We start from the raw sequence: 23263 nt of genomic DNA, 5'->3' as shown, positions 1-23263 counted from the left end.
CCTAAAGCTCCCTGTGATCCAGCTCTTTTAACACTTGGGAGTAATTACTGACCAACTGACCGAATTCCAAGACGTGCATTTTGGTCTCTTTTTGTGTAGTTTGTACACAATTGCACACCCTAAGGGTGACAGTGTTGGACAAGGAACCCCTAAGGAGGTGCACCCTTTTCCAGTATGACCACGAGCTACATATAAACACAGAATATGATACTAATGAGTTGGATGCATGGATTTTGTTGCACCCAGAGGAAGAGAACTTTAACTTCATCTCCAAGTCTTGAACCTTAAACAGCCTGTTGATAAAGTGTCCAAACGTTCTCCTGGTAATCACTGCTTACATCCAGCCTCTCTCCATCAGACTCATTCTGGAGCCTTGTGACACACTTGCCTGACCCTCCGTCACTGAGGCCTCGAGTTCTGTTTTTTTTTTTTTTTTTTACAAGGAGAGAGAAATATAATTGTCACAAAACAGAAGTTTATCTTTAAAATAGAGTACTACATCTAAAAAGAAACTTAATGCTAACAAGCAAATGCAATGCCTTTCAAAATTAGCCAAATATTATTGTTCATGCAGAATATTTCTGTTTAGTTTTTCTTAAAAAACGTAGGGCATTATCCCTTTAATAATGTTTTGGAAGTACAAAGACAGACATAACAAACATGCTATTTTCAGTTTGTTTTTCTTCCACTATTATTTATTTTTTTATGTTCGCCTCTTTTTAACATTGTTTGACTCTTGACATAGATATGCACCAAAAGAAAACGTGAACTAAACTCCACTTTTATATTTTACACAGTCAACTAAAACAGTCCATTTTTTGTTAAAGGACCGGGGACAAAATGTCTCTTACAGCTGATCATTGCATCATCAGTGTCCATGTTACGTTAACACACAGGTTTACAGCCACATGTATCATGACATGCATATAAATGTTCTTTAACAAGGGCAAGACATGTCTAGTTATGCATCCAGTTTATGTCTAAAAATCTCTTGGTGATGTCATTTAAAAGACAAGAGGCCTCACTCACAAACCATACTTCTATATTAAGGACATGTTATGGAGAGAGTTTTCTGTGCTATATCTTTATATTGATATCTAGATGAAATCAGTGGTGTATTTTTTCTTAAAAAAAGAAATATTTTTCCTAGAGATTTTCAGGCTCTTGTGGACAGACAACCCAGATCTCATCTTTGGGAAAATGGGATCCAAACTTGCGGCCAAATAACATTTATGTGTCTCTCGCTTATTAGCTACTCGGCTTTACTAATGCTAAGGCTAACTCCTATGATAAAGAAATTGCCCTCGGGTAAAGGTGAAAGTAGCTGCTCTTTTATTTATGATACGTTGCACACAAAAATTTAATTGAATCTTGCCTTTTTCGTGACCAATTCACTTCGCCCCTTTTGAGCAATGCATATGTCAGCTTGTGTTTTTATCTGTGTTGGAAAAAAAGGTTTTCTTTAGTCTTAAATTTGTGTTTTTTTCACACTAGATGTGTCCTTGCCTAATTGATAAACTTACTCCCAAAAAGAGAAACAAATGTGGACAACTGGAGGCAGCAAATCATACACTTTGTTCACGGATAATAACTTTTGCTGCTTGTCATGACTTACGCCTTCGCTTTGTCAGAGCAGTTCATAAAAACAAAATTACTCCAGTAATGATGGATCGTATGCCTGTCAAATGTGGTCCTTTTTAAAAAAAGAAAAAGAAAAAACACGCCCAGCAGAAGTTAGAAAACGTACTCAATTTGCATGGACTTAATCGTAAATTGAATGAACAAGAAGACATTGCAGAGAGTGCCAACACACATCTAAGAAACTGCTTTGTGGTCTTTATTGAGAAGAAACCACATGTGATTGTTTGTGGATTTCAAATCATTTGTAAGACATTTGCAATGGATGAAGAAATGGAATCAGATTTTTCTGGGGTTAGTTACATGTGACAGACTCGATTCTTGTCAGTGTCAAATTTTCTCTGTGTCCTGCTTGTTACAATGCTGTAGTTATCAACAAGCTTATTTTTATTTTTGCTATGGTGCAAGCTGCTGGTTTACTGTTCCACACAATCAAGGGCTGTTGACTGGTCCACCACTGATTGGAATCCATTTATTGGGTTTTAACGTTCTTATGCAAAGGCATACTTTCTGAAACCAGATAGGTGACCGGGAAGTAAGCAGGGACAAATAAGGGAGAGGGATATGAAAGTGTTCATCAGCTATGGATTGCACAGAAAATTTTAAGAAAAAAGCCCGTTGTTGATTTTATTTGTTGTGCTGAGCATGTTTTGCATTAGATGCAGAAAGCAGTTTTAACACGTTACTTGGAAGGCAGGCATGACATTTACTTTATAGACCTTAGACATGTAATGCAAAATACAAGGACATTTCCATGTTGCCTCTCCATCTTGAAGTCACACAGTGCGGGTTCAGACACAGCAAATATTGTAGGAGTGTGGACAGACCATCTTGTTAAAAACAATGTTCCTGCCAGTCTCTGTGATTTGGCTGTATGTGAAATTTTTCCATTCTCTTGATTCAAGCACAGATTTTCAACTGTACTCACTTTGCCTGTTACAAAAGAAACAAAATGTCAAGATACATTGTACTTTTGACTATATGAGCATTTAACGCACAGCATTTTGAATGATGACGATATTTTTTTCTTGTTAAAGGCACCATAAGCATCAGGGAAATGTCTGCTGTTACATGTTTCGTAACACTGTTGTTGACACCACTTTGAAGCCATTATTAACCCTCAAAGACCGAGACAGCTGCTGGCGGCTAAAAATATCTATTGTTCTGAAACGTTTAATTACTTTTGAACTGCTAATTCTATCCATATGCTTTAAAAACTCAAGTAAAGCAGAGTTTTTTGTCTTGTTTGGGCATTCAGGGGCTCCGTAGTAAAATAATTTTACACCACCATTATCTATTGCATTGATTCGTCAAGAAAACCCATGTAGTTTCTTCTTCTGGGACAACAGGCAATGGTTGTAGCTGAGCTACTTTTGTTGTTCATTTTCAATGGATAATATATTTCTCTGAAACAAGTCACCTTTGCTTCAGTGTCCTCTGTTATGATTTAATGACCTTTCTATTTACTCTCTGAACTTTTTTGGACTATATGGTCAATAAATTAAAAACAATAATAAATAATTGGCTGTAACTTGCTTACGAAAGGTCGTATGTAAACAAAAAATAATACGGAAGTCTAAAACATCCAAGAAAACCCTTTGAAATAAACAAAATAAAGAGAAAACAACATTTTATGAGTCCACAGTAAACACAACACCTCATTTTGTGGACACTTTTTTTTTTTTTTTTAATTCTGGTAATTTCATCCAATCTTTGACAAAGCAAATGCAAAAAATTGGGATTTTAAATTTGCCCGACTGACACTTAAGATTTTCCTGAGTCACGTATTGTATGGCCTTTGATGCTGACTGCTAGAATAGGTAGGAAAAACAATAAATACAGTAGAGTCAGGCAGCCCCAAAACTTGTTCTAGGTCTTTGAGGGTTAAGTAAAAGAATGAATCGCTGTCATGTATGCGTCTTTGAAATGTTCCAATGTTAATGCTGAGGGGCCTGCAGCCATATGTTATCAGTCACTGGGTGAGAGAGAGAAATACGTATTGAATGAAATGTGTTCAATTTGTGTCAAGGTACCACTGTTGCTGTAACTTTGAATGGAAGTCTGGAAAAGTGTTTTTTGTCTGTCCTTAGAGCTGTGCAATAACCCATGCCTGTAATGGATTCTAACTGCCATCCAAAGCACTGTATTTATTTCCTTTTATTAAAGCGTTTCTTTTTTGGATACAATGGCTACTACTTCTTCTTAATCTGTCACATCCCACAGATAGTAGCAGGGGAAAAAAATACAGAATCTGTTTTTTGCTGTCGCGTAGGAGGAGAGGTGCTTGACATTTCCAGAGGAAGATGGTCCCATTGCTCATTTCCAGGCTGATTTCTTTGGAGGACAATAGAGCTATTTGTTCGTCTGAAACTCAGATCAGATTCTTTCCGAGGCACCCCCCCGATGTGAATAACAAAGCTGACTTATAGATCGTGAATGGGCCACATTGTGATCCTCAAGCGGTCATGTCTTCCACATGAGTTACTCGCGCTTTAATGCTGTTAAGCAACATCTGCAGAGGCAAGGCTCACAGATGGGAGCAATTAGAGCAGAGGTGATTGTCAAAAATAATGCACCAGGGTCCTGCTGTTCTGCAGTTTGTCCAGAAGAGGTCAGTCATCCATAGGTAATGCTGGAACAAAGACCCCTATTGACCATGTTGTCCAGTGCCCTTTCTCTTTTCCTGTTTCCATTTATTGCCCTTACCCCAATTGAGCTATTTTGACAGTTATTGATGTTTTTATCTATAATTGTGTGACTTGATCAATTATGTTCAAATTGGCAGAAAATACATGAAAAGTGCTACTTGCGTGCCCACTTAAATATCACACCAACTGCAATCAAAAATGCTGAAAAACTTACTTTTAGTTTCTCTAAAGATGACTCATGCAGACAGTGTAAACCTCTTGAAGCTGTCCCCTTGCATCATGCAACCTTATGCCTCCTCCTTCACCTCCTCCCTCCCTCATCATCCACATCATCATCATCAGCCGAGCCAGCCAAGCCTCCCTATCTGAATCCCCTGCTCTGCATCTGACTCAAATGTTTACTCTGCAATTAAAACAAAGCCTATAAAAGGCAACGGGTCGGGTGCCAGACATCGACGAGGGGGTCGGAGCTGCGGGGAGAGTTTATAAATTGCTTTGATGCCGAGTGCAGTGTGAGGGCCCAGATTCCTGAGCTGGAGGATTGGAGCTGAGCGAGTTCACCGGAGGGACCGAGCCAGAAACGCTGATGATTCATAGGTCTTCGCTGCAGACCACTTGGAGAGTGTGTGTTGGGGTGTGTATTGTGCTTCGGAAAGAAAGGAGACAGCAGCACATCTCTCGCTCCATTTTTTCCCCCCTCAGCCTGTCATTTGTGCAATCATTTGATTGAATGCAGGTATAAAATATCATCATTCATCTGCAGCTGTGAAGACGTGAGCAACAACCTGCAAAAGATATTATCCGAAGGGATGAAGGGAGCCAGGATCTGCACACACTGATGACAAGCTATTACATTTTTTTACAGTGAGCCCCGCGTGTGCTGTCATCCCAGATACAGATGACGACATCCCATTACAATTTTTAATTGTGGTGCACGGCGAAAAAAAACTTTAAAGCTGCCATATTGTACAATTAAGCAGTTGTAGGTGCTATATAAATACTGTGAAAGCATCAACACGTTCAATCTACAGAGAAATGCACACATTCAGAAACTGTGCCTTTAAAAGAGTCGTCAGGACTTCCATTAGGTTGTGATGTCACAAATGTACAGTCACCGCCCTCGGCAATGCCCCAAGTATTTCCACAGTTGCAAAAACCAGACAGATATTATCCGAAAACATGGTGGGCGGTGCCTGCTTGGGCTTGTGAGGACTGACCAATCAGAGCAAACTGGGCTTTTCAGAAGGGGAGGGGCCTTAAAGACACAGGCACTAAAACATAGTGTTCATACAGAGGTAGAGGTGGTTTAACTATTACTTTAGTTCATCAGTTGGGTGGCTTTTGAATCTCCCCCAGGGGATTAATACAGTTGTATCCATATAATATTGCATCATAATGTATTTGTTGATTCTATTTTGTGTTAACCTAAATCTGCAAAGTAACTGATACGTAAGTAAAGAGTTAAAAGTAAGATATTTGCCTCTGAATTGTAGTGGAAATGAAATATAAACTAGCAAAAGATGGAAAGTACCAGTAGGACAAAGTACAAGTACCTCAAAATTGTAGTAAATGTACTTAGTTACTTTCCACTACTGAACATTAGTACAACGTGGGAACACTTGTACTTTCCTTTCCTTCTCCACTCTGTAAGATGATGTGTTTTATTGTCACGATATTACACATCAGAGATTAACACTGCACTTTTACTTTCAAGGTTCTTATTACGCTCCAGAAGAATATAAAATAATATTTTATATGATATAACATGATGAAATATAATGGCTTTTTCTACTTTAAAACCCCAAAGTGTTCTGAACTAGTTGCCTCCACTTGGAACAGCTACAGCCTTATAGTAAAACCCTCCTTAAATATATGTGATGTGTCAGGACTGAAAGCAGATATGTGTGTACATTGGCTAAATTCTACTCTTCACAGTCTTCCACTGGGGCTTTTTAGGGTAAAGGCTTTAGTCCACACTGAAGGAAAAATGGATGAACACTTAAAGCAAGGTATTGAGACTGTAAAAGTGACAAAAACAAAAATGTCTTGTTATTCTGTGCTCTTGCTCCTGGGGCTTACGACCCAAAGGTCCCTGGATGCTGCTGCTGTAAGGCTCAGCAGCACTATATTGCCATAAAAGGCAGCTTGAGATCTTAACTGCACGTCCATTATCCCGTTGGATTTTGGACTGGAGGGTTGCAGTTTGACCAAATCTGTAATAAAACTCATACACCATCGCAGAGATGCCTTATTCCGTTCACGTTTAGAGTTATCTTTATCTATGTTAGTAGTAGTTAGTAAGGCAAAGGAGATATTGAATACATGACAGTTTTTCTTGCCATAAGTGAGCTACAGAAGTGGAAAATTGGAAGAGATGGCTCTTAAAGGATAAATTCAGCCAAAAATGAAAATTCAGTCATTATCTACTCAGCCTCATGCTGATGGAAAGTCAGTTGTCATTTCTGGGGCTCAGTAGATGGGGACTTGTTTTAAAACATAAAAAAACAAACCCCTAAAAAATAATAAAATGGCTCCATATAGGTTGTCCGGCATAATCCAAGTCTTCTGAAGCCCCAAACAGATCCCAAACTGAGTTGAAAGACAAGCTGTCGGTGAAGATTTTGACTTTTAAAGGTAGGAAATAACGTCTTCTCCAATCAAATCTGGAGCCATTTTATGTTTGTTTTTTGTTACGTTTTGAAACAAGTCCCCATCTACTTCAGTTGTTTTAGGAGAATACCACAACGCTGTTTTGCCGTGACGCTCCGGGAATATTTCGTGGACACGGACAGTGGATAACGACTGCGATTTCATGTTTGGGTGAACTTATCCTTTAAAGAAAAAAAGAGATATTTTAATGTTTTAATGTTAGACACATGTATTGATACTGTGGATTTATGCAGATCAAACCCCACCCCAAGGAAAATAAAAACCACATAATTATCTCTGCTGTCTTTTGTGAGTCACATGAGTGGAATTACTTGCCAACTAATGATTTTTTTTTTTAAATAAGCATGACTTTTATATCTACAAAAAAAGGTCAGAAAAGGGAGAATGAACCCACAATTCACATATTAGGGGTGCTTGTGTGTGTGGAGTGTGTGTGTGCCTGTGAGTTGACAGGGGTGGATGGGAGGGGAGGGGAGTGGGGGGGTGACCAGCTAAGCTCCCAGTCTGAAAGGAAAAGTGGGACTGGAGCACGGTGACGTTATCTGAGGGGAGGGAGGACCGAGAGGGACGGCTGGACTCCATTAAGCCCGAAGCCTGCAGGGAAACTGTTTGGGATACTTCACTTCTTCAGCGCGGTCTTCGGGGGATTTCTTTCTGGGTTTTTTCTCTTCATTATCTAAAAAAAAAAAAAAAAGACTCTCTACATGATTTAAAGAAGGAGGGGGGGACTTGTTTTGTACCGTGTAGTCGACTTTTTTTTTTTTTTTTTACTGTTTTTTCCCCCCGTCTTTGTGAAGGTGAGTTAAAATGTTCGCCCTCTGCTCGCTTTAGCCGCTACGAAATGCTGTGAAAACCCGTCTTTTTCTCGCTGTTTCTTCTCTTCCGACACATTTAAGCTAGCTTCACCCGACAGCTCTCGGTAATTTGAGCCACTTCGTCCGCTTTCAGACACACTTTTCTCCGCCTTGAACCGACCCGACTGAGCGAAGTGTGCATGCAGCCGCTGGTGCTGTTGAACGGGGCTGTGCTTACATAATGAAACCCTCTCTGTCTATTTGTAAGAGTGGCTTTACCGTTATTTTAACAAGTGAAGCGCAGATATTAGAAGGAAAAAAAAAAGCTGCCAGACGACCCTTGTTGAACTTGTAGTCCCGGGCCTGGAGCCTTTGTTCCGCCGTGTTTATTGATCAGTCGGCGGGGTTTGATCGCCAGGCCACTCTCCCCTCCAGGATCAGCCTCCCATCAGGCTGACAGTCTGTAATGTCACTTTTTGGCAGGCGCGTCTTGTTCCCCCCCAGCAAAGATCACTGTGATGCACCAGACTGTCTTCAGATTGTGTCAAATGATCATTGATCACAGTGCTGTCACAACACTGTGCTAATAATGCTGTAAGAAGTAGCTTTTTAGTTTAGGATCTTTTACTAGAGTACAGGGAGACATTACCAAAAATGGGAAAAAATGCTCCATTCTTAGCACATGTTTTGTATTCAGGATCAGATTTTTGAGCAAGAAATTACTTCAACGACTGGCAGTCGTTGAAGTAATTTCTTGCTCAAAAATCTGTCTTCAGCCTATTATGTCATATTAAGCTGAATATCTTTGGGTCTTGGACTGACTGGGCATTTAAAGACAACACCTTGGGTGGGCTTTATCCACTATTTTCAGATTCTTTACACACCAAACAATCAATCAATGTATAAGATTAATAATCTTATAGAATATACACACATTTTTTTGCAGTGATCTCACAAATGTGGTTATCAAACACGTGTGTGTGTGTGTGTATGTGTGTATGTTACAGTTTAACAGTAAACTTTATTGTCCGAAATGACGTCAGGTGAACTGAAACAATAAACTTTACTGGGAAATTTAGTGATTGTAAATTACTCCAAGCATCTTTTTCTGCGTTATGTTAAAAAACTCCATATTGGCGCACATCAGACAACATATACACCGATACCGATATGTCTGTGATGGGCCAATATCAGCCGACCAGTATATCTGTCGGCCTCTTATAATGATCGAAAGTAAAAGTATGAATGAAGGATGGACCTTGTGGGCAATATCAATACAATCCTCCATTGTTGTATATGTAATTTTTGGAAATCTGTTTCTAGATGAAGTAATCAGATGGAAAAGTATGAAGGACTTGCTGCTTTTCTTTGTCATTTGTGATTGTAAATGAAGAGTCTTGGGGTCTTAGACTGTTGGGTGGACAACAAAATGATCAATCCATCAATCAGGGAAATAACAGCTAGTTGCAGCCCTTTAAATCCGTACCCTGATGACATCACTATGACACCATCATGCTCACTCTTTCCGACTTTGGAAAGATCCTCCAGAGCAACAGAAGATATTATGCAACTGTTGTTACAGGCTGAGTATTAATGACATGACACATGATAAATCACTGGATAAGGATAGCATGGCTAACACTGTATAGCACAATGTTATGGTAACATATCTGATGGTGGATACATCTTCTATTGTCAGATTGTCCACGCTTAGATCCTCTCATACCATTGGTTTGTTTAAAGCAGCGTGAATGTAAACTCTTCAAAGTAACCAGCTAACCAAGTAAATCTACTAAGTTAATTTACACCACATGTAAGTAGACATGCTCAGAAATATCAGCCAACAGTGCAGTTCTTTCTGAAGACCTTCCATGTGTGGTCTGTGCACCACATTTATTCCTTTCCAAGAGGGTCAAAGGGTTTCTTTTCACTCCAGTGTGACAGAAATTTGGCTGGACATTTGTTCCCCCTCCTGACTCTGGGTCTGTTTGGCAGGATGGCGCTGGACGGGATCCGGATGCCCGATGGCTGCTACGCCGACGGGACGTGGGAACTGAAGATGCATGTCACCGACCTCCACAGGGACGTGTCGCTGAGAGTCACCGGGGAAATCCACATCGGCGGAGTCATGCTCAAGCTCGTGGAGAAACTAGGTATGCGTGCACATAGCCATCACGCAGGGGTCAGAGCGGTTCATCTGGGCTTTTCAAAGCAGCTTATCTGAAGTGTATTAAACAGGCTTGAGCGAACTCTTGATTGACTAATTTTGACACGTTAGAAATGATAATCTACTGTGAGTCTGCAGATATCAAATGCATTCCTTTTTGTATCAAAGTGGATGTGGTTGGTGGTATTTCCGTGGTTAATGTCTGTGTGTGTCGATGGCTGACTCGTTTTATTTGTTCACATTTGTTGGGCAATAAACACCTCAAAATAGTTGCTATTCTGAGAAGTGAGATTCCACTAGGTAAACATCACCCTTGTATGCTAACATACAAACTACTTCTGACTTCTGACCAAAGTAAAGAACATTATCCAACTTTGTGAAGGCGGGGGACTCAAAAATATACTTTCTGCCAGAAACACTGAGAGAGAATATATGAAATCAGAGGTTTGGGACAAGCTACATCATTGTCTTTAGAGATAACAGTGAACCTGCTGTGTGTAATACATTTTCTAATTCTGCAGAAGTATCGAAATATATCTTTCTTTGACCTTTTGTGCCATGACACCAGCTCAAAGTCCTCTTTCAGATTTGTGGACTTTCAAGGGTTAATTATCCTCTTTGTTACCCTGCAGTGTATATGGGTCAGTAACCCAAGGTATAAAGAAACCATACACAGCTTCCCTCCCCCCTGTGTATCATGCACTGTTCTGTAGCTGCAGTTACGCACTTGACAAGTTTGGGCGCAACTAAGCATAAGAGTCCTCTGTTCCAGCCACTTGAACACTGCCCTGTTTCATGGAGGCTGGAGAAAGTTCAGCGGCGGTGGCAGTGCGACTTGGGAGTGACAGTGTGTTGTGTGTCGATGGTGCTTGAATGCTCGGCATTCCTGCAGCGCTCCAAGGTTTTATTCCCTGCCCACGGTCCCGTTTTTAGCTCTCCTGTTAGAGCTCCACATAATTGAGGTCTTTGTTCTCTGTGGTCGTCTGTGCTGCGCAGCATCCACGCTAGGCGAGTGCAGTGTTGCTGCCGCGTGTGGGACAACATGAATTCGTTGGTCCTCCCACCCCGGCTCCACTCAAGGCTCAGCCTTATCCATTGTTTGAGCTGTGTGGACGCTTTTTTTGTTAAAGGTCTGGTTGAAGGGTATGACTTTGCTTGTGACAGCTTCTCTTTGGTATAGTGTGGGGAAAGTCTTTCAGTGATGGCTTAATGTGTCGTAAAAGTTGAATACATGAGGTGTAACGGAGTAATAACTTTGCAAAGGACTTTTATTGATATATAAATCAAAATTGACCACATGTGTTTGTACTGTATTGCAGTTTTATCAAGCTGCATTGCGGTCAGGCAGACATTGTTATCATGTGATGTGAGCTGACCCCTTTTCTTGTCTTTTCATCATCATTAATTTCTGTTTTCTTTCTTAAGGATGTAGCTATCCTTGAGATGACTTTTTTATCTGCTCAGGATTCCGGTGGTTTGAGGTCTTCTTGTTGACAATAGTTTTGATTAGTAGAACATGGTTGACTGTATGTTATTGTTGCGCCAGAGTAAAATAACAGGACATGGGTGTGCGTGGTTGTTGTGCCACTATCTTATCAAAAACATTCTCTAATTCCAGCCTTTGTTGCTATTATCATCCAAATTTAAATCCCCTCAGCATGTTCATACTACTAGTACTTTTACTGCAGTTAAATTGGCATACTGAAGCGTGTGTGAGTGTGGGGACGTTTCATTTGACTGCAGTGTCCCTCCTAGCCTGAGTCAACAGGTTGTTTTGCATTGTAATCATTAACCTGTGCGCAACGTTGGTTTTCCACATGGGCACACACAGCAGGAGACTGTACACTGTTCATGACGCAGAATGTTGTGCTGTCCATGGCCCAGAAAATGAACGTTTTCCAAATGATCATTTGGAGCAGTTTGGACCAAGCTCTTGATTGAAATGTGTAAGAAATAAGAGCTAAAACATGGTATCTCCTTGTAAAACGCAACACCACTGAAAATATTAACATGTTAGTGTACAATCTGAGATTATCTGTGCAAGTTAATGAGTTACACCAGAGAAAGCTGTAACCAAAATGTTACTGTGAGAAAAATCTTTTGTCAGTAACCTGCTTCCATACTTCCCCAGCTCTCACTGGTGACAGGGCTGCCCATTCCTCGCTGAACACCTCTTGAGTGCTGTCACATACCTTCTGTTGGATTTGCTGATTGCTTGGATGTGCTGGTTATACATAGATACTGTACATGTGCAGATGTACATGCGCGTATACACGGTGCTGTGAGAAGGCACACGTAGATACGACAGAGTTTTGGCAGGCCGGTGCGTCAGTGTCACATTGAAAGGACATCCTGGTGCAATGACAAATCTCTGTCCTTCCTCTCTCTCTCTCTCTCTCTCTCTCTTTCTGTCTCTTCAAAATGAAGGACCTCTTGTGATTCACTGACTGCTTTCCACAAGGCTGACAGTGTTCTGGTTTTTTTTCTATCATTACATTTGTTGCTGTATGTAGTAGCTTTCAGAAGCAGACGTGCTGAGGTCTGCAGTACGATGGGCCACTGTTCTCATTAGTAGTATTTGTGCATGTGTTTTCACATGTGAGCAGTTTGGTGCGCTGCTCTCAGTGGGTGTGTCTCCTCAACATGTATCCCGCTTCCATCTTTCAGCTCTTCCTGTGAGCCGCATGTCTCTCGTCCACATCGCAGGCTCAAGTGGCCTTCGATAATGGATTAAATAGACAAATGCCAGGAAGGCACTTAGCTATTGATCACAGTAGCGAGTGCTGCGCCGTTTCCCCTGCAGCCCTGCAGGAGAGCAGTATTTAAGGCCAGCTGATTGACAACCCCCTGGTCCCACACTCCTGTAATCCTTTCATCCTTCTATTGCTTACCATCATTCTCTGACTTTGTTGATGTTTTCAAAAGTGCCGCCTTCCTCTCTAAAAGCTAATATTGTGCCATTTAGAAGGGAAAATAAATATTGCACAAACAACACTAGCTCATGCAAGTTTTATTGGATTAAAAGGGATTGTTTTGAAGGTACATCGCTTTTAGGTCTGGCAGACTATTGCTTACAGTAAGTGCTAAAGCTGTCAATGTTTCTCCCAAATGCATTGCTATTTTGCACACGCTAATGGTGGTGGTGGAAATGCCAACCTTTTCAGTGATAATGGTGTACCCTTTGGTGCCCCTAGAGTAATAGCATAGTGGAATGTAGTTGATCTGTGATCTATAGGGTTTTATACCTCATGTATCAAATTTACCCATCTTAATCATGTAAGATCTTAATTGACAATCCAGTAAACCTGTCAATATTTAACAGACAGATAATTGAATGAAGTCTGGGTTGCAAAGCTGGGGGCTACGCTAATAACTCAGAGCTTGTTGTTAAGCAGCTGCTGATTAGCTTAGCATCCTTAAGAGCCCGCTGGGAATGATGTTGTTCAATTCTCGACAAAAGAAACAGCCAAGTGTTGTATGGCAAACACTGATTATAAAGGTTTTTGAAATTAACTCTGCGTCCTTTCAGACGGTCCAAGAATGTCCCGTCAGTCACAAAATCTTTGTTAATATTGGACACCATGTTTTTACCTCAACTATGGTAGGCGCAGAAGAAGGAAGGATTTATCACCAATTTCACCAATGGAAGAAGAATGGGCAACATCTTGTGGTAGTGACAATAAAAACCTTCTTATCCCATATTTACTGTGTATTTATAAAGAATTACACATTATTTAATCTTGTGCAGTGTCAAATTGGACATCTTGAATGTTGTTTTCATTAAAGACCACGAGCAAAAGTTCCTTGCTTTAAGTGTTTTACAGAGTAAATGGAAATCAAAGTCAGGATTTTTTTTTTTTTTTTTTCCTGATCCAAAGAAGTGATCCAAATCCCTGACTCAGATCAGTGATACAATGTGAACCTAGAGTTGTGTTACGTTGCACTCCTACCTTCAGGTCAAGACTCTGAAGACGGTCAAGCCCATAGATAATAACACATTTTAGTTAAGGGTGCAAATTGCTGAAGAAGCAAGTCTTGGAACGAGTAGCATTAGCTAGAAAGAGTAAATGATTGGTGAGAATGTTGCCACACTCACACTGCTGGAGGTATCCTGGTTATATTGGCTCTGCTTACCCTCTCAAGAGACAGCTGAGGATAGAGGGTCTGGACGAAGCAGAAAAAGGGAGGGAAAGAGAGGAGGGGAGGGAGGTGTGTGGGGTCCATCTCTCCGTCTCCACCTTCTCGCTGTGACGTTAGCCACGCTGCTAGAATTCCATAAAAGTCTTCGACGAAGCAGGAAATGACTTCCAGGGTTTGGCATGTTGCTCCCTGGTCGCTGCCGTCATTGCTGGATTCTCTGCTTTCTGCCTCATCCTCCACCCCCCCTTCTCTGTCAACCCCCCCACCCCTTTTTTCCTCTCTCCCTCTTTCTCACCCTTCTGTCTCACTCCCCCGTCATCGAAATACATTTTGTGGAAAATATTTTTATTATTTTGTCTCACTTTTTCAAAGTTTTGGCAGCCATGTCCTAATATTCGACACCGGCGTCTACTCCTCCAGCCACGTAGCATGGCTTAATAATCAATAGAAGTACAGTACATATTGTTTGCTTTCTCCTGGTTTCTGATCCACGTTCATGTACACTGACTCTTAAATGTTCCATAAATAGAACTTAAGCAAACTAATTGGTCTAGTGTGACTCTCATAGTTCATGTGGTTGTTTCCAGCGAGGGGCCTGCAGATTTTTGGCTGCCGTACCACCAGCCAGCCGCAGAGAACTTTCCCTGCATGTCAGAGAAAATGTGTGTTTTGTATTTGCGATGACCTACATATTCGCATTGCAAGTGAATAAGCGAACATCATCCCACAATCACATCGGTTTTGCTCGAGCAAATCGTGTAGGAAACGCCAGTTATTGTTAATATTAACAAGAATTGACTTAAATGTTTCCCCTGAGCGACTTTGTTTTCAAGATAATGCTCCAGTCTGTCAGCTGTTTGAGTTCTGTGTCCTTTTTGCGATGCCAAGATGCTGTGTGTTGGAGGTTGTGGTGACCAGAGGGAGATGGCTTTGGTTTGACAATGGAGCGCAGGTTTCATTAGGAAACAGACGCGATATAACACAGGATGCCAAACTTCCTCTTGGCTTTTTTTTAATGCGCCTTCTCCCTTGTGCCTTCCTTGCATTCCCGCCTTCCTGCCCTCTCAGTGTCCTCCCACTGAAGGGAAAGATGGGTCTTAGGTCCCTGCAGAGAATGTGATGAAGAGCTGAGATACCATGGTCATATCTGTCCTGATGACGTGAGAGTTGTGCTCACATCTTTACATTGACTATCTCACACCAGGACAGTGGAAGATTCCTTTGATGGGTGGCTAGAACCACTTCCCCTCTCCTCCTGTCATCTTGCCATGACACACAGTTCAGATATATTGCCTTGCGTAATGAGACTCATTGATTGCGACTCTGGAGCCGTCCAACGCGTCAGGCATTACGAAGTGAGAAACGGCCTGGCAGCCTGTGTGATCATCCTGCTCTCTAATCTCTCTGACAGGAAGTAGTTAGCCTAAGTAGCGGTCCTGCCCAGGCCAGAGCTTTCCTGTTTCACGAGCAAGATGCTGCAGTGATTGTGCTGCTCTGTACTCGGTGCTCACACACAGACCCCTGGCCTATATATTTGCATATATACGCATTGTTTCCCTCATATTAGAGGTAATTTTAGCAGCCCACACAAATAGATCTGCCCCAAAATGAAATATGGAAGTTATTTCCTCTTGAAATGATAGTCAGAATGTTGTGTATTCCCATATGGATTAGAAAAATGACCTATGATCAGTTCTTGACAGATGCTTTAGTACTATGAAAGATAATTAAATTACATTATGTCAAGGAAAGAAACCAGCTGTGGTAGTGTCTCTGTGCTATGCTAACGAGTTAATTATTTGCACATTGTGCGAGGAAAAGCTAAGCTGTGTGCTAAACTTGACTTTGACAGCTGTGAGTTTCGATGTGCTCCTCCCTTGATGAAGGGTCATGTCGGAGCAGCTTCAGCTGCTTCAAGCTCCAAATGTCTCTTGATGCATTTTCTTCTGGAAGTTCTGGTCAGTTTACAAATATGTAGATTTGAAAAACAGTATAATCAATTTGCCAGTTTATCTCGTTATCACTCGCCGTCCACTTTCAAAGGACTGCCCTGCTTGTTAAGGATGATTTAATTAGTTACGTTTGGCATCTCAAACATGCAGTGGAACAAACTTTCATGGCTCCTCTGGGAACTTGAAGCTTGTTGCTTTTTGTCCCTCTTACCTTCCTGTAGTGGCAGGCAGTGTGGTGGGTCCAATGGAAGGAAATATTGGAGCAGCACATTGTTGTTGTAACACCTGTGTGTCAGTGGAGTAAACTGATATGTTTTCGTCTCGGTTCTCAGCCCACATTTCATTCATTTAAACACGTCCCCGCCTCTCAGTCTGTCTCTGTACTCCCACTTTTACAGAGTAAAGGGGCAAGAGAGGTGTTGGTTACATAACCAAGGGAACATAGATTGTGTAATAATAATTTCATTACAGCCCAGTCACTCTTAGAGTTTAAAAAATGAGACGCATGCAAGATAATTTAAAGCTTCTTTCCACTGTTTAATTTTCTCATTTGCTTTACAGCAGATGTGTCTAATAATATGTCCATAAAAACAATTATCAGAATGGTCTTCAAATTGCTTATTAACAGTTAAACACTAAATATACAATTAATAATAAAAAGAAACAAAGAAAGCAGGACATATTCATAATTAAAAAGCTGTAACCAGAAAAATCTTTGTTGTTGAAAGAGATTAATGAATCACTCGGTTAATTGTCCAAATGTTAAACCTGAAGTTTTCCTCAGGGTTTTTTATAGAAATGCGACCAGAAGCTGTGGAGCAACTGACTTCCTGTTGACCTCACAGAGGCATCAGTGGGGCGATTCATCACAGTCCTGAGGGGACGTCTGGAAGGATGCATACATGGCTAGAAGGACAGATGAATATTGTCTGTCTGCTCCATTGATCTTAGTGCCAGAGTCTCCTTGTAATATCATTATTTCACCGGGTCCCTGAACACTTAATTGTATAAAGCTGTGTCAGGGCGGAGCGGGAGTACCCCCAGTGTTTTGCTGTGTTTTTGAAAATGACACAAATGGATACAAACTATATGTCTCTAAGGAGGTTTCCTCTAATAGCCCTCCTGGCCTCTCCTAATGCATCAAAGCCAGCAGCACTGTTCCACTCTCCTCTTACTGTAACGAGCTAAATTTCCTGTTAAGATTTCAGCCTCTGTGCTGTCCATTCTCAGATGGTAAGCCAGAGCATTACTTCTGTTATTTATGCTATAGCAAAGTCCTTTAAGTCTTGCCACTCGGCAGCCATCTTGGCAACAATCTGGGCAGTTATTTCGGGATAACAAGACCAGGCCCTTATCTAAATGAATGAGGAGAGAGCCATTACTTCTCTTTGAATGGTCACCAGAACATAAAAAAACTGCATGTATAGAGTTGCCTTATACTTCTACTATGCATTATTTCTTAACTTGTTTTAATGTATTTTAAACGATTTTAATGTAATTTTTATGCCCCTGTAAAGCACTTTGAGTTGCCTTGTGTCTGAATTGTGCTATACAAATAAACTTGCGTTGCCTTGCACAGTTTCACGCCACCAACTTCTTCTACAGAGTGCCCCAATGTGACGCCATCAGATATGATATTTGTCATACAACAGCCGTCTCTGACGTTGCAGGCTTGTCTATTCAAAATGCGCTTGATCCAATGTGGTTTTCCCCGCTCCTATGACATCTCTAGCTATGGATAGATGAGCATGTTTTGGATGTGCGTGTATCAAGGTTTCCTTTCTTCAGAAATTACTGTTTTATTTTACATCTGGAAAATCTGTTGAAGTCCGACATATTTAGATCTCTGCGGTCAAAATGCCCGATGAAAATAATTTCCTCTGAGCTCAGTGTGAATTATAGTGAAGGTGGAGTAAGAGATTCTGGAGAAAGATAGTTGATTGTTAAGTCTCATTCCCAGATGCACGCCATCAGCAGTCTCCATGAATTGTTTTTAAGCTGGAATAGAAGCCTTGGAATAGGCTTGTGTGTCTGTATGTGAAGCAGTAGTGGCAGTACAACACTACTGAATTGGATCAATATCTGCCACGACGTCCCATGACACCTTTCAGGCGAGCCATGACCTTAAAACGTTTCTGTATCACTGACACGGTGCATAACCTCGATGAACCTCTTTGTGTCTTATTTCCGCAGCCTAAAAAGCTTTAATGGCAGCATTAAGTGTCCCTTTGTCTAAATGCTTTGTCAGGTAACGCTTAAATGATTGAAAGGGTCCAGACTCTGCAGAATCTGGTTCTAAAGGCGCTGTGTGTTGCATATTTAATGCCTCTGATAAATGGCGTGTTATTGACTATTGGCAGGAAGCTGATCTGTTCTATAATAACTGACAGAAATAAGCTCGGCTAACCTCCTTCAACTCAAGCTGTCAGTGGAAAGCACTTGAGTTTTAATGGTATTGGTTAGTGAATACTCAAGGACACAGCTGGAATAGATTTGAATATTAGTCGATGATTTTATTCGAGTCAGGCGAAATGATGTGTTCGCAGTGTTTCTCAGTCTTTGTTGTGTGCAGGGTGGAACAGATGCATTGCTAGTATGACTTCAGAATTTTCTTTATCTGTTGATCATTCGTCACGAGTCCAGAAACGAGTTTGTCTGCTGTCACCTCTGACATATAGCGATGCTGATGACTTGATGCTGCGTGCATTGTCTTTAGAATCAGCCAAGGTATTGTTGAATTCACTGTATCGCTTCAATCTTCCGCTCTAATCTCGCGTGACTCTCTATCTCATGTCTGCCGTGCAGATATTGTCATCACCTGTCTCTATCGAACTTGTTGCGTACATGTTGGCCATCTGATGTTGATACTATCTAGCGTGAGTACACATGCAAGTGAGCGCCTAAAGGCCATTTACAGTAGATCTAATTTAAGGACAGTGCAGCAGAACAGTTGCTTCCTGCATCTTTGCTTGTCAATACCGACCTTCACCCTGCTTCAGACGTGGAATATATTTAGAAAGAGAAGAGCTTTCATGTTGTAGAGGGGGATAAACTGTGTGTGTGTGTGTGTGTGTGTGTGACAGAGAGACTAAGACTGACAAACCTACAGCTCTTTGTTGTGTATGAAAACAAGTCGTCGCCTCGTACCATTGCCCCCGCGGCGTCAGCCAGGAGTCACCAAGGAAACGGCATGACCAGCCTCACCCAGCTGTAAGGTTTTTATCAGCTGATGTTTGAAAATGACAAAGCCTCACGCTGCATGTTGATCCGTGGTTATCACTGATAGGGAACAGCTTGGCCCCGACAGCTCATGAAAAAACATTTTCAGAGAAACTGAACTGTGCAGACGCAATGGAAAAAACCCGATTTTTAAGTGTGTCTGCACATAAACCACCTCCATCAGTAATGCTCGAGATGAGCCTGGATCTTGCTTCAGGCGTCAGCTGACTGTCATTGCTTTTTTAAAGGATTTTATTTTCTCTTGGAGCCCAAAAGCCCAGTGTCACATGTAGAGCTGCAGTGGTTTGTTTATGAATCGATTAGTTAATCGACAGCTGTTTTTAAGTCATGCTAAAATGCAGCTTACTAAAAGAGCTAACGTTAAGCCGTTCCAGCAAGGCATTTAGATATTTGTGGGATTCACTGCTCCTCTTGGTCTCATTTTGTAGTAAATTTAATATCTTTGGATTTTGGACTTATCACAGGCAATTTGATGATTTCACCTTGGCCTTTTGGAAACTGTGTGGGACAATTTTCACTGTTTTCTGGCATTTTATAGACCAAATGATAAATCAAGAAAATTGCAGCAGATGAATCAATAATGAAAATAGTTGCTCGTTACAGCCCTGGTGACATTTGGGCAGGACCACAGGGTGTGCATTTTAGTTGATCAGAAAATCAACTCTTGATTTGGCTTGTATTGTCCATAATTTGACTTCCACTTATCATCTCTGTTCTGTTTCTAATGAAATGTGTTGAAAAGAGCTGCCAAAAGTCACATAATGTTTTTCAACAACAGATAGAAACCAAAAAAAATGCTTACAGAACAGTAAACCTATAAATTTGACACAAGAGTGTCACTTCAGCTACTGAATAAAAATAGAATAACTGCCTACAAAAACAGAACGAAGAGATTTCAGACGTCTACTTGTCGCAAACACACATGGTTTGCAACAAGTAGACGTCTGAAATCTCTACAGTCTGTTTTTGTAGGCAGTTATTCTATTTTTCAAGCAGGAGATAGAACTGGAGACACTATTTATGTTTAGTATTTTTGGCCAGTAGGATTTAATTTTGAATTTCCGCTTCCTGCTAGCGCTTGCTCTGACTCGCTCTGTCTCTCATTATTGTGCGTCTCCTCCTTCGTCCTCTGCTCATCCTTCTCATCTCTCCTTTCATGCCCTTTCTCTCATTCCTTCTTTCTCATCCTCTCGTCCCGTCATGTCCCTTCCCCCTCGCAGACAGGCCTCCATAAACATTGCTGCCTCCCAATGTAAACACCATGGACACTCTGAGTAGGAGGGGAGGGATGGAGAGAGCAAAGAGGAGTGATGGGAAGGAGAGACAATTCAGTTTCCTGTGTATCTAAATGAAAGCCTTGAAAACTTGGTGCATTTGTGCCCACTTTGCAACATTTTAGGTAAAATTTCACTGTGTGCTTCTTGCTTCTTTTGCTTGATGGTGTTGTAGAGCACATCATATGAATCCATGACTTTCTAAAGCTGTATTTCTCGCTGTGGTATCTGGTGCACAACGCAGAGGAAGTGGTCTTGGTCAGGACTCGGGAGCTGCCACGGTGAATGAAAATAACTCAGTTTGACAGAATTTATGGATTAATTTAGCTTGTTAAAGCCCACATGCGCACAAACACACACAGCTAATGTAGTTAATGGATGGATAAGAACACCCTACATTCGACAAACCTGTGCACACACACGCACACACACACTATCACCGTATCATCTTTCACATCCTGCAGAGGTCATAAAACATGGCTTTGCCATTCTGTTTCCCCTCCCCTTGTCTTTCAAGCCCTGTTTGTGTGCACACACACACACGTACACACACATATCACTCTGCTGAGGAGCTGTGGGCCCACATTTAATGCACCCAATTACTTAGCCCCCCGCTCCTCTGGCTGCTGCATTACGTCAGGCTTGGCAGGCTGTATTTTTAGCTTGGAGATGCCATTGGCCCTCCCTCTCCGTGGATTGAATTACCACCTTGTTGCTGAAAGAACCCAATGGCCGCCTACCCGAGCTGCCCCTCGTCCAATCACAACACATCGAACCACTGCGTGATGACACAAGCAAGCAGCAGGAAAGACTACGTCCGTTAAGGTCTTGGCGTTGGGAGGCGACAAGGAAACAGCGTAGCAGGGGCCATTGAGAGAGTGTTAAGAGGAAAAATGACCAGCCAAAACGTGAATTCATGCCTCGCCACAGACTGTACAGTGGTCATGCATGCTGAGTACGAGGACGTTTCTATAGAACGTGGTCTGTGGTGAAGACCTGAGCGCCAAATGTTAACGCTAGCTGTTCTGCAGTGCTCCCAGACACCAGAAATTACAAGGTTGTATAAGGGGAAAAACTGTGAGCAGAGTTATGAAAATACATTCAGGTCTATTTTCAATTTTCCTCTCCCTGCTCCCTCTCATTATTTCAGCCTTTAATAGCTGTAGTGCACTTAAGGGAGCATTTTCTCTGATGGTAGCAATGAAGTTGTGCTCTGCACAGCTGAGACATCAGAAAGGAGCGATGACAGCCAGACCCCATGCTGCTAGAGGAACTCGCACAGGGTCTCCGAAAGAAAGCCTGGAATGTTTTCACTCGAGTACCAAGTGTTTCCCCCCGGAGTAAACAGTATAAAACCCAACAGCTTGACAAACAGCCCCCCTCCCAAAATCAATTCACACAGTCCTAGGCCTCCACAATGACATCTGCATTGATATGCTGGTGGTCACTCTTTCTTCTGAAACGTCCCTCGCCATCTTAATCACCAGTGTAATCTCTTCCTCATTCCAGTTTGCTTTCCTCACATCACAGCAGTCTCTTTTCCCGGCTCTAAGCAGCCAATCTGTTGTTTCACCTTCTCACCCGCTAATCCCAATCATTCAGCTTTCAGACAGGCTCAGCAGGAGAGTGTCAACAATGCATAAGGGTGCCCCTATGTAAAGTTAAGGTCATGGGGAAACAAAGGCAGATCGTGGAAATAGGAGGCCACTCAAGGTTTAGGTTACCATGGCACCCAGCTGTTTGACATATGGAGGAGGTAGAGCAACATTCAAGATAGTTCCTCTTCTTTGAAAAGCCATATTCCGTTCAGAACGAGCAGAAACAGTGTGCATTAGTCAGTGTTGGATTTTGTTGATCGCCATGTTGATTTACGTTCTTCTCGTTCCATGTATCAGAAGGTAATTGTAGTCCATTATGGCTCCAGTTTGTCCATTAGTAGCTGTGTCCTTCTGCGTGTAATAAGTAAATGCAATGTTCTGATGTCACATTTAGATGATGTGCTGCCAGCCTTGAACACAAAGAAGATGCATTTCTGAATTAGGGTCAAAATACTGCTCTGCCTGTTTTTTAGGGATGTTCAGCGTTCCTTCTAGAGCTGCAACGATAAGTCAATTTATCGATTTGGTTTTGAACTATTATTTTTGAGATAGATACGGGGGTGAAGTACCTACTGTATACTATTGTTGTGATCTAACTGTCTGGTTTTTAATTTTTGCCATATTTATGGTCATGATGCTGCTGTAGATGACAACATGTGACTCTTATCTGTCTGTGCGCCTTCAAACACTCTTGCTGCCACAGCCATATGTAAGCTGAAACGGTTCAGATCGACTGCTTTGATTAAAGGATGACTGTGCAAAGTGACGTCTGCTTCTGGACACAGTGAGAGGAGAGAGAGAGACCTGGAGCGAGACAGAGGATAGGCTGGAGAAGCAATGATGGGGTGTGTGGGCGGAGGAAATGAGACACCGCTTTGGGAAGTGCCTTCCTGGACTAATGCCGGAGTAATGACATCACTACTGAGGGGGAACATCTGAAAACTACAGGCCTATTCATTCCCTCTAAACTATCGTAGACCTCTAAGGCCTTTAAAGTAACACATGTACAGTATAGAGCACATAATAAGAAGATTGAGATTTTTAATCCTCTAAAAAATGAAGAAAAGTCCTTGAGCTAGCTGGCCTGCTATTCATTCTGACCTGCTTAACATACTTAGCTATTTTGTGAATATAACCCATTA

At 41.6% G+C, this 23263-nt stretch overlaps 1 protein-coding gene across 4 annotated transcripts in view; it reads left to right on the top strand.

Annotated features, from left to right (window-relative positions):
* The first annotated feature begins 7557 nt into the window (after window positions 1-7557).
* The window catches only part of fermt2 (FERM domain containing kindlin 2), a 42367-nt gene continuing 26661 nt past the window's right edge, over window positions 7558-23263 (top strand). For all 4 annotated transcript variants that reach the window (XM_084382249.1, XM_084382248.1, XM_084382247.1 and 1 more), the window contains exons 1-2: window positions 7558-7753; window positions 9746-9903. In XM_084382249.1, coding sequence (XP_084238375.1) covers window positions 9747-9903 — 157 coding nt within the window. In that variant the 5' untranslated portion in view covers window positions 7558-7753; window position 9746. The remainder of the gene's footprint in view (window positions 7754-9745; window positions 9904-23263) is intronic.

This window comes from Pagrus pagrus, assembly GCF_965226575.1.
Source record: "Pagrus pagrus genome assembly, chromosome: 18".
NCBI lineage: Eukaryota > Metazoa > Chordata > Actinopteri > Spariformes > Sparidae > Pagrus > Pagrus pagrus.
The sequence above is the reverse complement of the archived record's forward strand: the minus strand, read 5'-3'. Positions and strand labels throughout refer to the sequence as shown.